An 18,470-nucleotide genomic window follows, 5' to 3' on the forward strand; every position below is an offset into this window, starting at 1 on the left:
CTTTGCTTTCAGCTTCTGTGTGCTTCTGACAGACAAGCGGTTCTGAGAACAGAAGCACTAAATAGAAGTCCGACTCGGTGTGGGTTGAATGGATTGAAAGCTTCTGTAGCCCCTATGGGCAACTCGCAGCTTGCTTTCAATGTCAAGTCAGCACTCAGACACGCACATGCAATTCTACATGGCAAATAGAGCGACGTCTCACAAATATCAGTGACTCAACTGTGAATCTTGCGTCTCAGCAAGACTGTACTAATACAACAAAAGAGTTTTACAGTAAGAAAGGAAAAAAAAAACTTGCTCTTAATGTGAAAACACTTCACTTTTTTTTTTCCATAGAACTAAGGATTTTTTTGGCTGACCAGGACTAGATTGTGACGCCTTAATGCTTCTCTAAAAGCATGTACAGAAACAGTGATTCGTCTTGGATCTTACTGGCCTGCAGTGTTCAGTAGCTATCAGGTGTAGTCCAAGCCAAAGAGAAGCAGTGAACTGGTGACGGAGTCATAGTCAGTAAAGGCTCATTGATGCATGTGGGTGGTGCGGTTCAGCAGACCAGCTACACTCACACTGCTGCAGAAGTGGATGCTGGTTCTCCTAGACAGGCGTCTGGGTCTCAATTTGTAGTGCATGAAGATGGATAAGCTGCAGATTTGAAATGAACACAAATATTTCAATGATTTTCTTTATTGTAGTCGTGTTTCCTGAGGATGAAGTTTGTTCATCCTCATGTATTTTATTTATTTGCACTAAAACATTTGGATTTGTGGCTGTTTCTGCATTATTGTGCTGTCATTTCACTGGTCAGACCCCCTCCAGTTTCTCCCTGAACTTAAATGAGTTTGACACAGCTGTCCTAAAAGTGCATTAAGTCAGAACATTGCTCGAAAAATAATTAATATAGAAGGAGCATTCACTTTAAACAATCTGTCTTCTCCTTCAGGAACGTCTTGGTCAAGTTTTTTCCTTTTACATTTCGCAGCCCCAGTTGGAAGCATTGGTGGTCATTCTATGTGCTCTGCTTTGAAATAAGTTTCTGATAATTTGTACAGTTTCTCCACTTTTCCAAATCTGATTTCTCAAGAACATGTTGCTAAAAATATGTATCAAAACAGAATTCTTGTTTCTAAGCAAACTCGGCAGGAGTTTTATTCCACTGGAATCAAGTTTTGTATTTTAAATGGGTGGTGAAATTGTGCTGTATCTCTTCAGTGGTGAAAAAACTGCATTTTTAAACTGTAGTGTACACTTTTAGTCAATTACTCTTTCAACAGTTAGACATGTATTATTGGCATGAACCCATTCACAGTGATGAGTATGTGTTATTTTAATTATAACCAGGAGAGATCATTAACCGAAGAATTTATTTCAGAAATGCACCATATCTCCACACAGTCTGCTTGATCACATTTGTTGTGAAACTGTGCAGCTGAATGTACAAAATAATGATGTTGGAGCTGACAGTGTTTGACAGATGAGTCACTCAGCAGTTTTCGCTCTAGCTCTGTGAGAGTCTTTGTCTCGAAGAAGCATTCTCAATATTATTGTGGTCCCCTGCCTGTTCCCTGTTTAAAAACCCTGCTTTTGCATAATTGAAAGGTTTAGCTCTGTCTGTAATGTGGCTACGTTACAACTGAACATATACATATTTGAAAACCAATTCCCTCTTTTCCACAGTAAGAAGTTGCAAGTGTGGCTGCCAGTTATTGACATAGTGCTGTCAAAGATCTCCAACGATAAACCCCGTCCTGTGTGTCGCCAGGATTTGCACTTTACATGCAGTGATAGAATAGCATTTTTCATTCAACTTGACCATTTGTTGTGTGAATGAAGGTATTTGCCTTTTAATGAAGTTGTGATGTCTTCTTCATAGAGTCACAGGAAGCTTGTGAGGATAGGCTGGATACCATCATGACAACATGTTTTGTTCTGGCAGCAGCTTCTATTGTTCAGCAGCGTTCACACTGTTCACCTTGTAGTCCAGTTTTCATTACACTGGCATTTTGCATACTAGCCCAAAAAATTGTGTCAATATTGGGATGTCTGTTCTGTAATGCACAACAGCTTGTGTAATTTCAAAACCAATTCTGTGTGTTGGAATTAATATAGGAACATTTATGACGAGTTGATACCTCTCCAACAGCAGTGTTCAAAACAGAAGTTTGTCTGCTGGACATATTTTTTGATATTTGCTGAAAGGACATGCTGATTTAGAAGTCTGTCTTGGTGTGTTAAGATGTTTTTGGCTTGGCACAGTTTGAAATTCATTTGAAATCTAAAGGCATTCCAAAGTACAACTTTTATTGTTTGAGAGGTAAGAGAAGTAAGTTTATCTGATGTTTCTAGTGAAAATGCATGTTTTGCCCGAGGTTCCACAGAGATGAAGTTGGAGCATTTAAAAAGAAAGTGTTTCCAGTGGCTCTGACTCTAGAACCGTTGTTGCATAAACGCAACGGAAGTTTTCATATTTTTCAGTTAAAAACGTTGTCATGTAGACTCGAAATTGTGACAAGCACATCTACCACAAGAATGTTCTTGAAAAGGTCTCATTGCATATTTCTTATTTTAATCAGCATGCCTGAACTTGATATTCTTCACCGTAAAACAAACCAGCCTGGTTCAGATGTGCTCATTAAGGTGAAGAGTTTCTTTGTAGCGCTGCACCTTGGTGGCCTTTCTTTGATTGTTACATCATTTTCTGCTGCATTTCTATTTCTCATTAGTAGCTGTAACTTGCAGCAGCAGTGACTCGTAGTGAGACAAGAATAACAATCTAAAAAATATATATATATATATCAGTGGCGATTGCTCAAAGACTGCAAGGGAAGCTCAACTTCCCCTAAAATGTCAAAAAATAAGTGGTCCAATATTTACTGTTGTGTGAACATTTCATTGACTAAATATGCGCTACAACACGTTCATCTTTTGTTCAGAATCGGCTACTTATCTCAAGTAATTGACTCGGCTTTTTTCTCACTCCTCCTCGCAGCGGCACGGCGCTTTAAACAGCCGGACGCTGAGCGTCCATGCGGAAGCGAGAGTGGGTTGTTCTGCTGCAGTGAAACTGGACGCTCATTGGATAAAATGCTGGGCTGGTCCCGCCCACGGACGTTCAGCGTCTCTGGGGGTCTATGGGGCAGTGAGCTCGCCTGGACGCTGAGCTTCTGCGTGGTGATTGGATGATCTGTGTGAAGCTTGATTGACAGCCAAATGAGCAAATCAGCGATCTTGAAGTAAAACAATGCACCGAAGCGCTTCTGAAGTTTTTCATTCTGTTGTGCTGAGTTGATTCGGAGGCTTTGCTGATCCCTGGAGACTTTGTGTTTGTGAAAAACGACTAGCGTTGTGTTTGGAGACTCGTTTCGGTCACTCTGTAGTTTCTGTCCTCGACGAGCAGCTGTGGAGCTTCTCCCCTTCTCTCACACAGCTCCAGCCTCCAGCAGCTCCAGCTGCTCGCTAGCTGCACACAACGGCAGACAATGTGAGTGTTGTGGACCGGATTTTGGTGAAGCCATTTGATAGTCTTCCTTACGAAGAGAAAATTGGTGTTAAACTGCATAACAGATCAACTCCGAAGACTGAGCTGGTGCCGAAAGGTGGGGAAAAGTAACAGGTCCTTTCAGCTGTCCTGGTCTGACCAGGTGAGCTGCTGACTGGAAGCGCTGTGACCAATAAAATGTCCTGCTGGCCATGCCTCTGGATGAAACTATCTCAGGGAGGTGTTGTCTGGTCACAAGTGGGCTTTGAGGATCTGTCTAACTTTGACAGGGCATACAAAAGGCATGAAAGCTAATAGAATTTACATACAAAAAACAGATTACACATATTACAATGTATGCTGAAAATGAGCTTCCCCTCTTTGGAAGACCAGCAGCCGCCACTGATATATATATAAATCTGAACTTGTCAGTGGTTGTCCAAATGTGACAACTTCATTTTACACTTTCTGACTCAAGACTACAGATCTTTTGACATATTCAAGGAAATATACACAATTGTGCTCATCTTTTGTCTGAAAGAGTCCAAACCCCACAGTGTAAAGGTGCCTTTAGACTGATGGGCTGCATTGATACCGCAACTGCATCAGGGTTCTTTTGTACTGGACCAGATTTCACAAACATGATATTGGATCCAAGAATCTAATTTTCTTTTTCCACAAATTCCAACCCAAAGGTATATTTCTTATTGTGGTAGATGCATGGAACCTAAAATCATGAGATGTTGGCTTTAATTTTGACTGACTATTTAATATTAACTAAATTGCTGTGATTCTCTGGTGTATTTTCTGGTATAATTCATATGAGTTCTAAATTGTTGTATAAAATGTTTAATGCAGTTGGAAAGTGTAAAAGATAACGTAAGGTCGGGGACTTTAAAATTTTTGCACATTATTTGTAACTCATGTTTGACTTGGCGCCGATGCCTCAATAGGCAAAAGTCTTTCTATTTTTGCTGTGGTTACATAACATGTCATGATTAGTTTTAACCTCGGTGTTTGACAAGTTGCGCTGTCATACAGCAGTGAACTCTGTTTATTACATTACAGCAGCGCAGTGGAATTTTTCACACTGCTGCTGTTTTCTGTGGCATGTTCTCCTGCCTCAAACAATCACCTCATTGCTGCTTATTTTCACTCTGCTGGGAACCTGTAGTATAATAAGAGCATGTCTTAAAAAGAAGCTCTAATAACTGTGATATTCATATATCTGAATAACTGACTCAAGCTGCTGTTTTTTTAACTCAAAATGTTGGTAGCAACAACGAAAAAGTGCATGTTTCTGCCAAATGGTCACAATAAATTAGAAAATGACAGCAAGTTTCCGTCTCTCCAAAGTCAACATGAACTATGAAGACTCACAGAGGGCATTCACCAGAATAAAAGCCAAAACGGTATTTGACCAACCGATGAAATGAAAGACGAACAGCCACACTTTATTTAATCAAGTGCTGACATTCGTCATATCAGCTGAAGCCAGCTTTTGTGGCAGATTCCTAAGTTTATAGATACAATATGAATTGTCTTCCTCCACACTTTTCTTTGATGAGTGCTCAAATGTGATGACAGTTTTATGATTCAAACTGTAAACATTTTTGAATGCACAGTTCTAAAAAGTAGAATATCCAACTTGTGGTTCCATCAAAAGTGCTACGTTGCCAAATTTCCAACTGTCCATCCATCTTAGCTCACTGTGCGTAGTATTAGGGGCCTCTGGCCCAGATCTGTCATTCTTATTCACATTCTTTATTCCCTTCTGCCTCATTGACATTGGCAGGAGACTGGGCCGGTCCCAGCTGGCCCATTCTGAAATTGCTTACTGTAGAAATGCATTCCCACAGTAACAACAGACTGCTACACCCATGCCAGCTGTTCTGTCCTCGTACTCACCCAAAGTAACCCCACTGAGCTTAAAAAATATATGTTCTGACAAAAATCTTCAAGTTAAAGAGCAGATTCAGTGAAGAACTGCCCGACTGAGACTCGTATAGCCACAGCAGTAACGTGACGTCTGGTTTTGCCATTTTCCTTCAAACAGAGAAGCAGCTCTTTAAGAGGGTAGTCGGATTAACTGCATGAACTCGACTAAAGGTTAATTTTATTTCAACTTTTATGAGATTTTTGTCCCCTCCTGCCGGCTTTCTGCGGCGTTCATCTGCATTTCAATGCATTCCTCCATCATGAAGAGTTTGTACCTGAGTAGTTTAAAGTCATCAAAATGCTGCTCAGACTCCTCAGAAGAAAAGTGGACGAATGTAGGCCAGGAACTTCACTGAATCACAACGAGCTGTACTAATGAGGATAAACAATACTGATCTCCCCTTATGAATGGTAGCCTTTGGAGCTTTGCTGAGGTGTGTGGTGGTGATGGAAGAGCTTACTTAGATGCATTTAACAGCAACTTAAAGATTTAGAAAGTGGCCAGTCATTTTTTTACACTAAGATATGCTGATTGTTAGCAGACGCCCACTGAAGTAAGCCTCTCTGTGACGCTACTTTTTATTTTTGTGTATCCTCATCGTCTGACTGGCTTCACAGGAATATCCATCATATTCAATCCATACAGGCAAATGTACCTTCCATTCCACACTGTCCCAGCGTACTTGTTCCTCTGTGCTCATTTTTCTTTCTTTTTTTTAACAGAGACCATGACGACCGCCACCTCCCCTATCCTGTTGAAATGGGACCCAAAGAGTCTTGAGATCCGCACCCTGACTGTGGAGAGGCTTCTGGAGCCCCTGGTCACACAGGTACCTGATCTTATGATTTTTACAAAACAAAAAAAAGGAGGAAAAATGAAGCTAAAACTGCCTCACTTAGTCATTTGCAACCAGTGACATTTGCAGATTAGATCACACTAAATGTAAGGAACAAGTGAACATACTCATGCTGTTACAGTGCAATATGAGAGAAAAAAATGATTTCTTTCTGCTTGCACCTTGGCTGGATCACTGTTTGAAAGGTATAAAACTGCACTGAGCTTGAGCCAAAGATCTTGGCTCAAGTTCACTGGCTTTGTTTGCCTTCTAAGCAGAGCAGATGGCTGAACAGGACTTCTGCCACCTTGGCTCATTGTGACAGTGTTTATGGCTTGAGCTGGATATTCTTTAGATCTTGCAGATACTATTTCAGAGTCTTATTTTGTTCATTAAATTTAATCCTTGCAAATCCTGGTGTAGATTAAAGTCATATTAGCAGCCTGAGATAAAGGCAAATCACTTTCTTTTGAATTAAGGAGAATCCACTTGTAGCTGTAACATTTTCGGCCTTGTTAGAGATTTTTCATCTGAGAGCAAGGGCTACAAGTGATTGACTCCAGTTGCTTTGTGGTTAAGGATAGAAATGCATTACGAAGGTTCGACACCACCTGACTTCTTTCCCTGGTTGAGGGTACGTCCATGAAAAATTAATATATTAATATAATTCTGTCGTAGCAGATACTTGACAACTAACATTCACTTATCCATTCGACCGTCTTCCATGACACTTTGGCCTGCTAAGGGTCAGGAGGGCTGAAGCTGATCCCAGCTGACTATGTGGGAAGGGATGTCACGTATTTGGCATATCATTGATCCAACATGAGGCAATCACTGGCAATGACCCACAATTTAGAATGATTCTGAAGCACATGTTTTTCTCCAAAGCGTCTGGCACAGGGAGAACATGGAACTCCACTCAGAAAGGCCCTCCAAGCCTGGACCGGGCCCATTGTCTGCTTGGTGTCATGCAACCATTAATACATACTAATCATACAGTCCAGTCAGGATGATGTTTGCAGTGATATATGACCTCTTGATATGGCTTTGTATTTTCCTTGTAAGAACTTAAGAGGAACAGTTACCATCTTGACTGCTTCATCCTGCATCAAAGCCTGTTCAGATTAATTATTTTTTGTTTAGTTTTGGGAATTGGAATAAAATATGCTTTCCTAAGTAAAGTGATATGGTATGGATTTTATTTGTTGAGCATGACACCACTCCTCTTCCCATCTGGGGCAGATATGACTCTTCCTCACAGATGGCCATGATGTGATCACTTTGTACACCAGCAGCTTGATCTACTCTGGTTGGCTGCATTAGGCTTCATGTTTTTAATAAGATCCCATTCTTTTAACATTTTGCAGTCCCTGCAGTGTTGTGATTGCCACAATCATTCCTCTGATCTCCTTACTTTCATATGGTAGAATTGCAATTAGTGTGCTCCTCCTTCAGAGCAGCATGTCTTTTATTGGCACCATATTTTTCCAAGAGTTCTCCTCAATTGTTTCTTCTTTCACTTTTTTGTTGCGTTGCGTTGTTTGCTGGCTTTTAGCCGAAGGGTGTTATGTTTTGCAGACAAGAAATACGCTGGGTTTCCCTTTGTGTTTCTAAGTATGCCGTCATTCTCTGTCAAGCTGTGGCTATTTGCTGCCCATGCGTGACAGAAACTGAGCACAACCTGGCACAGTCGAGTACATGCAGTCTGAAGATCTCTCTACTCCAATTCCATGGCTCATATTTCACCATATTGACAGCTGTAACCTGATGGCGTTAGGGAGACTGTCAATCGCCCACGGTTTGGTCTGAACCTTGATTTTTGGGTCTTGGTTCAGTACGTGTTTTGTGCATAAAGAGAACATGTTTTTATTTATTTATTTATTTTGTTAAGTGGCACTATAGATCTGTTGAACAGCATTCTTAATAGACAGTTGTCTTTTTTGTCTTTTTGCTGGTGTTACCTTCTCGAGTCACTGACTATCAGAAAGCTTTACTTGAGAATGCTTCCGCTGGAGATGTATGCCTGTATTGCTCATGTTTCCTTTTACGTATGGGACATGTTTCAAAAAAAACCATTTGCGGACAGTGAAATTTCTGTCAAGTGTTCTCACTGTCTCGTCGGGGTATTTAGCAGCAAAACCCAACTGATCCCACACCAGACATTTGTATGAAGGTGGTGCAGGCAGCGGAGGTCCGACGCGTCACAAAACAAAAAAACATCTAAACTCGCTGTATTGGAAACAAAACGAGGACACATTCAGCAACTGCACGGCTTATTTCTCCCCTCAGATGCTTTCAGAAATAGTTTTCTCTGAACCATTTTAGTAATGAAAGAGAAAGTTTTTGATGGGGCCACCATGTTGACTCTGTTTGAACTTCTGGAGCAGACGGCCCCCAGTGGCCCGCCCACCAAGCGTGCTATCGAATGCGATGTGTTTCCATGCGAGAGAAAAAAAGGCCCTGTCCTAAAGGGTGTATTGAACTGTGCAGAGTGAAACAATTGGCTCAATATTTTACCAAGAACCGCTGCATCCCTCTTAGGTATGTAGGTAATTACTGGTATACCTTGTTTATTTGATACACTTTTACAGACATAGTTATAAAGTGTTTATAATTAAGTAATAATAGCGCAGTCGGGATTATTGCAGCACATGGAAAGTGGTTCTCGCTGTCTTTTGAATAAGTACAAAGCAGAATTTCATGATGATAAAATAGAAAGAAAACAGGAAATCAAATCCAAAACTGTGTTGCGAAGCACAGTTGGTGGGATTGGCAGGTTTGAATAAACACATTCTTAGAATTATTTTGGTAATTGTATGCATTTTAACTTGCTATAAGTGCGGCTTGGTTTGGCTTTCGATCTGACTGTGGATAGATTACAGCTCTGCCACCTAATGTGTTGGCTTTATCTCTGGTTTAATGTTTCAAGGTTGGATCATTTGTATGAATGCAGCATCTAAAGTTACAACCTTCTTCTGTCAAGTGTTAATGAGGATGATCTGGTTACATATTAAGTGTGTGAGTTACTGTGGATTCAGTAAGTCAAGAAAGCTTTGCAATAATGAACTTTTGTCACATTGTTCAGACATCTTCAGTGTTTCATTAGTTACGTGTTTTCAAAGCTGACACAGTGCCGTCACCTGTTAAGCTACAATACTGTCTTTGTAACTAAGTAAAGAATTTGTTCTTCCACAGATCTGCTAAAGCATTTAGTTGCAGCAATATATAAACGTAAAACACCTCGACTTTCTTCAGCAGCAGAAATAACCTGGTTCTTCTGAACATGTTTTGATAGAAGAAGCATTTACATGGTAGGAGGGGAGCCGTGCACTGACACTTTCAAAATCTTCCATGCCCATAAATTAATACAGCCTCCCCGATGGGTCTGTATCTATTCATTCCAGAGGAACATCTTTTCTCCAGGATGGCTTAATAAAGCTGTCTTATTGCAGGTAATGCCTGATTCACTGGCTCGGGTGGATGTTTGATTTGGGACGGTTAGGATTTACTTGCAGTCTGGGACTCAGTATCCAGTCTGTTTACTTTTACTCCCCCAGGGGAATGTTCCAGTATCGATTGTCGACTTTTTTGCCAACTTTACCTGTTAAAGCAAAGCCTGTTTATCTCCTGTTGTCAACATTTTATGTTTGTTCTTAGAAGCCAGGGATTACTGCAGCACTGGGATGAATCTGAACTTCTACAACGTCCTTCAGTGCTCTCATTCAAAATCCTTCAATTTGACTGCAAAGCAGATCGAGGTTATATCAGGGAAGTTATTTACAGTCTAGTATGGAATATTCAACTACTTAATAGGATACTTTTCTAGGAAAAAAAATAATTGAAGTAGCAGAACAAGGTCACTGTGTGAATCTTCTCAAATAAGAGTAATACATGAATGTTTCATAAGATTTGTATTTTTCTCATTGAAGCATAATCCTCAGTAATACACAAAGAGCCTTGGGAGAATAAACCTCACAAAACAACAAAGGGACGAGGCAGAGCCACACAAAGTGAGATGCTCATTGTTTTTTTTAGAAATAGACTTGAACTACAGTCAAAGTAATTCTAAGTCTTTTCTTCTAGTTACCAATAATGTCTTTGGGAAGAGACTCTGCAAATGAAACAAGATTTTCGGATTAAATTGAAGTCCCTGTATCTCTTGAAAAATATACAATATGGATTTGAGATCACACGGGACAGGCATACTGAGGGAGCAAACAAGGAGATTTCTCAGTAGGAATATGTCAGCAGTGTTGAAGCGCAAGTTGATTTTCAATCCTCTTGTCGAAATAGCATTTGTGACTCGTGTTTGTTTCAGATTGAGTTTATGTGACTCATGGACAGTTTCTCTGATTTTGCTTGTTTACTTATTTGCAGTGACACTAACTAATGCAGATAGCACTACATCAACATGGCAGTTTGTTTGGGGACACAATCTCTTCAATGTCCTGACATGAATATCAATGTGGAATGAGACCAAACAGCCATATGAAGAAGTCTAAGTCTTTCACTTGAATCTGCACAGGCAGGCATCCTGTGTCGTATCAATTTAAACAGCACATGACGTGGTGGCGCACATAACAATTCATCTCCCTAATCATTATGTTTTTTACATACTTCACTCTCATTTTATGCTCTACTCCTTTTAGTGCTTATAGTTTGTGTGGTAGAATTTTGTGAAAATGTTAAAATGTCATTTGATCGGTGGGGGTCTGTGTGTCCATAATAGATCACATTACTCACAAGACTGTTGATCTCATCAAGAATGTTTGGTGTGACGCTCACACCGACTTCTCTGCAAAGAACAAACTCATTCTACCTGTGTGTCCTGCTCTCCATCATTACTTCCTCTACCCACAACCAGATGGGCCTCTGAATAATAAAAAAAAAACTTGATTCACTCAATTCATTTAGTTCATCAAAGTTAATGTGGATAAATGTGTTATAACTGTTCCGAATAAAAGATGATTGATATGTACATATATATGGCTTCCAGAAATCCACTTAAAGAGCTGATATCCCTCTTCAGTTTGCTGCTGGCAATTTTCTGTTGCTTCACTGGACACACAGACCCTCAAGCTCTGCTTTCACAATTTTGTCATCAAAGTTTGGATTTAAGGCTAATTGTAGTCCTGACGTAGAGCACATTTGTGATATTTAATCAATGTACTGTCTTGTTTGCCTTTCTCATTGGCCCAGTTTACATGAGTGTTTTTTTCTTTATTTTGTCTTTTTTCTTTTTTGAAAACAATCGTGTTTAACACATTTGCACACATGGACGGCAAGGGCCCTGGGTAAAGCGGATTATACGCGTCCTGTGACATGTGCACAAAGTCTCAAACAGAATTTTCAGGTCTTTGCAGCCAGGAGTCCTCATTGCCGAGCAATGTGTCTTTATCTGCTGGATATCTGCTCAAAAAATGTTCCTACATCTCTATGACACACTGCTCAAAGAGCGAGCGCTCCCTCGGCCGGCGCACTGCCCTGCCGAGCGGCACGTCTCGGTGTGTGCACCGGGGCTCGGCGCCGCCTGCCGGTGTTTCAGGTTAACTGGTATCCATGTTAACTTGTGAACAACAGATGTTGAAAACCCGACTGAAACTTGTAGTCGTTCTAGCGAACGCCGGTTATCTACAGTTACAGTAAAATTTCCCGTATACTGCGCACGTCATCACGTCACCACGTACGAGGGAACGCGTGCACAGAACAAACAAATTATCCCCCATTTAATCTGCTCTACTGTCAAGCATCGTATGTATGAGACACGGAGCGGATTATCGATCGGTGTAGACAACCTCGTACAGTCGGATCCGAAATACAATCCGCTCCGAGTGAAGTGGATCCACTCAGGTGTTTACATGACACATTTACAATCCACTTCACCTTACAATCCATTTATACGGAGGATTTTTGGGTCCATGTAAACAGGGCCAGTGTGTGTGTGATGGATGAATTTTTGAAGCAGCACTTTGAAGGTTTTTTGGTTTTGAATGACATTGTAATCAAATTTTTAAATTAATATAAGGTATGCTTATTTTCAGCTGAGATTGAAACATTGCGTTTTGTTTTGGAGTAGATTCTGTGCATTAGTTTAATCTTTGAGCCTCCTCCTGCGTCTGCTCTCTTGATTGGTTATCAAAGTGACAGGTGGATAATTGCAGGACAAAAGGCTGATGAACTGCTTCTTCTAACACATTGATTAATTTCAATTCCTATACATTGCAATGCTTGTCTGCCCAAAAATGGAGTTGTCTTGTCTCTCTGCCTTTTTTTTTCCTTTTCTTAAAATGATGGATCTTTTCCTTGACATTTTAATTTTTTGTTTTTTTTTTTGTTTTACTGCAATGACTGTTTCACAAAACACCATTTTTAATGTGTATATGTCGTTCCACAGTGCGTATTTACTTGGATAAAAAGATGAAAAGCGCAGCCTCTTTAAGGCTTGCTTACAGAAATGATTCCTTAAATCTTTTCACTGTTATGATAACATATACTTTATAGCAATTGTCAAGACTTGAAAGAGTTCAGCTGGAGATTTTTATTCAATTTCCCTTCAAACTACACTTCTCAAAATGAACTGTAACTTTATTTCCACCCTTCATCTGACAGCTAAGTTTAGAGAATTGATGGATATTACAGTAGATGATTATTCAACACCTGGCTTCCTGGACAGTGCCCGTGGAAAAAGAAGGTATTGTGGCGAAATCCATTCTCTGAAGTCCCGTGGGAATAAACTTACCAGCTGACTGTGGTAGTCCATCTTCACTACAATTGCATTGGAAGTGTGAAACATTTTGGGATATGAACCAGACACTGTGATTGTTTTTCTTGTCAATTTGGATGATTCAGTGTGTTTGGATGGAATAAAAGGTTGCCTCGGGAGGATAGACAAACAGGCTCACGCTGACATTGCTTGAGATAGCAGCCTCATTTATCACGGCCAGCTTTCCCTCACCCCAGCTCCAGTACTGGGCAGGTCCATAGCTAATAACACTGAGGGCCTTACTTTATCACTGCGTATGAAGCCATCGTGCCTCTGATATAGTGAACATTTCTATACTGCGGGCAAGAGCAATATTTTTTGAAAGAGTTCGAGGAAAGTAGCCTTGAGAAGCAGACTTGTGATGGGGAAAAAAAGAAAAAAAAAATCCAGGTCCATGAAGTTGACTTGTTTGCAAAGCTGAATGGTTGATACGGACACACAGGCAGTTTTTTAGTTCATATCATCATGCATGTGAAGCACTTTTTGCTATGGCTGCTTGAATTGCCAGTGTCCGTGTGCAATAAAGATCGAAGTTGCATCAGTAAATATCCGAATGTACAGGCAGTCCAATTTACACAGTATAAGCTCTTATCTGAAATTAAAATGAGAAAATAATATTCCTCAATTGTCTTTACCTGCTTAATTTGAGTCTGTCTCCTGGGGCTGGAGCTCATCTTCGCGGACCTGGGGCGATGGACCGAGTGTCCATATTCATACTTTCTAGGAAACTGACAAGCACCAATTAACAGAAAGTTAAGAGTCTGATAAGACCCCCAAAGTCACAGTGAGAACCTCCAAAGAGCCCTGCAGACAGTAGAGATGCTGTAGAGTGATGTGGAAATGTGAACTTTTGTCTTTGTGCCGCTTAACAAGTCTAGATTTCTTTCTACATTAACATCTACGACACGCTGCCGTCATACAACAAAGACACCGTTTTTAGCATCTGAAGTTTGAAAGCCACCAACAGACTTGGGACAATGAATAATTGGGTGTGTGCATTTCCATAGGCATGCAAACCAAGTTACTGAATGACAAAGACTTGGATGACTTTGTTCTTTCCAACTTCACTTTCTGCACCTTTCCCAGCCGATAAACTCAAAACAACTGGATTTGAAGTCAGGAGTTACTTCATCGTGCTGGAACACTTTGCATGTATTCACTCATTTTGAATAAATATAGTAATGCTGACTATTTAAACAATGAACTGAAATGCATTCCCATTCTGTCATTATTTTATTGGCTTGTAATATTTTGATCTGGTGTATATTCTGACATCTCACTTGATATAATAACCAATAACATCTTGACATGTAACACGTCAAGATGTTCGACGCAGTGTCAATCACGCAGTGTCTCTGGGTATCTTCTAATGTGGGTTCCTTCATTTTTATCAGTGTGCTGGCCTCAGAAGTTACTAAAGTCTAATATCATCTGGTGAGGCTGTTTATAATTGTTTCACAGCAGGAGCAACTAATGAAGTAAGAACTCCTTGATGCAAATTCTCGGGATGAGAGATGTTACAGAGGCTCAGAATACAGAAAATATCACATGCCAGGTGCCAAACACTGTTAACCCAAAGAAAAAATGCACAAAAAATAACCTTACACTATGAGTTAATGATGTGAGGCTTGGATGCATTTGCTTGGTCATGGAAAGCCATTCCTTTAGGATACACTGTTCTTGAGCAAATCACATGAAGTTCTGGAGGACTCTGTTGAAAATTGCCGACCTCTGTGCACATTCCACCTCAGCATCCGCCGACCCCGCTCTGTGACCTTCCCTTTCATGGCGGAGTTGCTGCGGTTACCAATTGCTTCCACTTTCGTACTACTAACAGTTGATTGTGGAATTTTTTTCGTGGTGAGGAATTTTCACGGCTCAACTTTTTGCACATGCAGCACCCGTAGCCATGGAAGTGATTGGAACACCCAAATTCAGTGATTTGGATAGCTGAGCAAATACTTTTGATCGTGTAGTGTAGTTTAATCTTTCCACTTTTATGTATTTATTTAGTCTTTAGTTCCACTTCATGACCACTTTTCTCATTTCATCCTAAATCCTGCTATTTACTTAAGTATTTACTTGCTTATCCATGCTTGCTTTGCTTAATAATTTAAAAAATGTGCCCTTATCAAAAAAGATAGCCCGTTAATTCATTTTAAATTAAGTAGTCAGAAAAGTTGCACCTTATTTCTTTAATGTAAAACTGAATCCTTAAAGCTGTTTCATGAAGCAGCTGTTTGGTGCACTTGAATGAATACTTTAGAATTGGACTTTGATTTGCTCTGACATATTGAAGAAAGAAGTAAAGTTCATGGCTAAGCTTCATTTATGATTTATGGACGCCAAACAAGAACCTAGTTTGATTCCTTTTTTTTTTTTTTATAATTTTTCCACTGAAACACTATCAGATTGTGCCAAAGGCAGACATTAATCTCATCTACTGTTTTTTAGTCTTAACATTATATTTAAGCTATAATGGATTGAAACCTGATTTGTTGTATGAATCACAGTATTTTGGGTAGGGCAGCATGGTTGGGTAATGGAAACTTGTTGTAGCAAGAAAGATTGTGGTCTGAAGCTGATGAGGTTTTATTATACGGAGTGTGCATGCACCCATTGCTGTAAATCTAAAACGTGTACGGTGGTCGGATACTTCAGATCGGCAGCACGTGAGAATGTACAGGCTGTGAGGGTGAGTGTGCTGGTATCTTTTACAGAGAGCGACTATCCTTTCAGTCAATATCAGCGAGAAAAGATTTTACCCCTTTGGTTTGAGGAAGTACAGAACATGAATGAATGGATGTTGAAATCGCATGTTCTTCTGGGCCTTCGCTGTAATTGTCTCCTGACCTTTCCAGGGTACATTTGTGTCTCTGCCAGCCAGCATAAGCTAGTGTTGTGCTTTGAGTTTTTTCACTTTGAAATTAGTGTAATTGGATGATTTAATGTTGATGGACTTTTAACATGAAAGAACATTTGTAGATGTGTTCACGCCACATCTATTTGTCATGATTATTTAATAAAAAAAATCCTTCAGTGTTTCTATACCCTCCTGAGAAAATGTAGGCTGCAGCCTTACCATGCTTTACATTTTATACATTCCACTGTTTTTATCTGTCTTCACAGCTTAATCATTTTGTACTTCCTGTCAGGTCCCTCTTCTGTCATTCAGGATGGCTTTTTCGTGTGACCGAAACACAGGAAATCTCTTTGCAGGCTTACAACATGACATGAGTGCCACTTGTGCATAACAAAGTAGATTTACCCCATGATCTCTCCGCCCTAATTCTGCCTCTTGGATGGGATTTCCATCATAGGGATGTTTGGTCTTTGACATGACATTCTGTCTCTGTGACTCAGGGAAGGGTCTCTGTGTTCTGCACTGTCTCTCCTGTAGTGCTGACCAGAAATAACTTTTCAAGCATTAACTCGCCATGGCGTCAGTCTTTAGGGGCCCCTGACGTCCTGCTGGTTGATTTGTTTTTCTGACATGGATGCTTTCTTGGTGAGTACTCATGCCAGCTTTATGAGTTCAGCCCGCTGCTCTCATTGAATGATTGATCTCACAGGACTTTCTCATACATTAGATCTGTATGTCACATGTCTGACCAAAGAAAATAAGCAAAGCCTCATTTCTACAGGCACTGTTAGCTTTGTAATGTCTTTTTTTTTCTTTTCTTTTTTTTAGTTCTGTCAGATTGTCACTTGGGTGAATCTGCCTCCATGGACACACCTTTGAAGGCAGATAGGAAGTCAGAATGAGTGAGGATCTCAGCCACGGGGAATTGGAGAGACAGAACAACACATTTGAAGCGCTGTGTGTTGCTTTTGGTCAATTTTCATATGAATCATTGATTTGTGTCGCAGGTAAACAGAAGAATACTTGTGGACATGTCTTGATTTCTTTTGGCCAGCTTAGTTATTGAGATGAAAGACCTATGTCCTTGTTTGATTCCCCTCACAGCCTGGTAATGGTCCGAGGGGAATCTGGAGGGCAGAGTTGGCTGTCAGCAGTGGATGCTTTAACTCCCTTTGTTTTTCTATGTTATCCAAGCCCAACACTTGGCTGTGAGTTTTGGTTGGCACCTGACACACACATACATACACACACGCGCTCGTCAAGGGGCTTAACATAAAGGGAGGGGAGACGACGGCGGCGAGGGGATTAAAGCTTCATGCTGCATCACTGTCATAATCCATTAAGCTAGCGGAAAAGGAGGAAGCCTGGACCTCAAACAGACAATTTTCAGAGGCAAGAAGGGGTGCTATACTTCTCCTCAGAGTTTTCAGTGAAACCACAGAGCAGTCACTCTCAAAGTTGGGTAATTTGAAGTTTGGAGAGGAGGTATCATATTAGGAATGTGATGGCAGCCTGTTGACAACAGCAGGAGCAATTTTACTTTGGGAGGAAAAGGAAAACTTAATGACTTTGGATCATTATAGAAACAACATTGTGCACTATTTGAGAACATCGGATTTGATTTCTTTTGAAATTACTCCTCTGTTAGATTGTAGATGAGCCTTTCTCACACAGTTTATTAAGTATTGGCTGAGCCTTGAGTGCACTGACGAAATGGATACAGCATATCTCCAGCTTCGATTTTAAAAGCCCTTTTTTTAAAGAAACTCTGAATAAAATGTAGCGGATTTAAAGAGGAGAAGTCCTCCACTCTTTGTTTTCTTTTCTATCCCTTGTTTGAATTTGGATGACAGTATTTCTAAGAGGCTTTGAACCACGTGCAGAGCCAGTCTGGAACCCTTGCTTCTTGGCACGCCGCTCATGGGACACGCGCCATGTTACAGGAAGCAATCCTTAATTTAAGTATGAGTGGGAAACGGGTTAATGAAAAGGACAGCTGGGTAAACGGGGCCTAAGTGCAGTTCAGCGATAGCTTGGCGCCAATTTGCTCGACTGCTGTCCGTTGATTTTCCATAGTAATGCAAAACGCTCAAATCTGGAGTCATACTTAATGACGTGAAAGACTTCAGTCTTTGATGTGGATTGTGAAACCAAGTTTGCAGTGATGAGGCAGTGACCTTAAACACGGAGTTCCTTTAATGTGATGCATTTGACCCTGTTTAATGCTTGCTCAGCTGGTTTTCATGCCTCATGTGTTTTTCTGACTCTAGCCTGTATTTTTCCTTCGAGCTGACTTTCCCACCTGCTCTCAGGAGAGTTTGTAGCAGTTTAGTCTGCTTTTATACCTTACATGGTATTGAACAGGAGCAGAGCAAGTCGAGTCGTACAACACAAAAGTCAGTCACTTTGCCATCAGTCACGTTTTTCATTCTTTCTTTCACAGCTTTCACAGCTCCGGTATTGCATGCCAGTCCGTCTGGTGTGGATTCATATTTTAATAGTGAAAATAGTGTGTTTCTAAAACACAATATGCAATATATGTTTACATAAAATTCCTCAAATATAATCATTAATTAAAATGCAGTAAAGCAGATT

At 40.4% G+C, this 18,470-nt stretch overlaps 1 protein-coding gene across 1 annotated transcript in view; it reads left to right on the forward strand.

Moving 5' to 3' along the window:
* Positions 1-18,470, forward strand: part of ctnna2 (catenin (cadherin-associated protein), alpha 2) — a 343,169-nt gene that overhangs the window by 24,203 nt on the left and 300,496 nt on the right. Inside the window, exon 2 of the mRNA XM_030094501.1 lies at positions 6,137-6,243. Within this exon, the coding sequence (XP_029950361.1) occupies positions 6,142-6,243 (102 nt within the window). The 5' untranslated portion in view covers positions 6,137-6,141. The remainder of the gene's footprint in view (positions 1-6,136; positions 6,244-18,470) is intronic.

Source organism: Salarias fasciatus, chromosome 6, assembly GCF_902148845.1.
Source record: "Salarias fasciatus chromosome 6, fSalaFa1.1, whole genome shotgun sequence".
Classification (NCBI taxonomy): Eukaryota; Metazoa; Chordata; class Actinopteri; order Blenniiformes; family Blenniidae; genus Salarias; species Salarias fasciatus.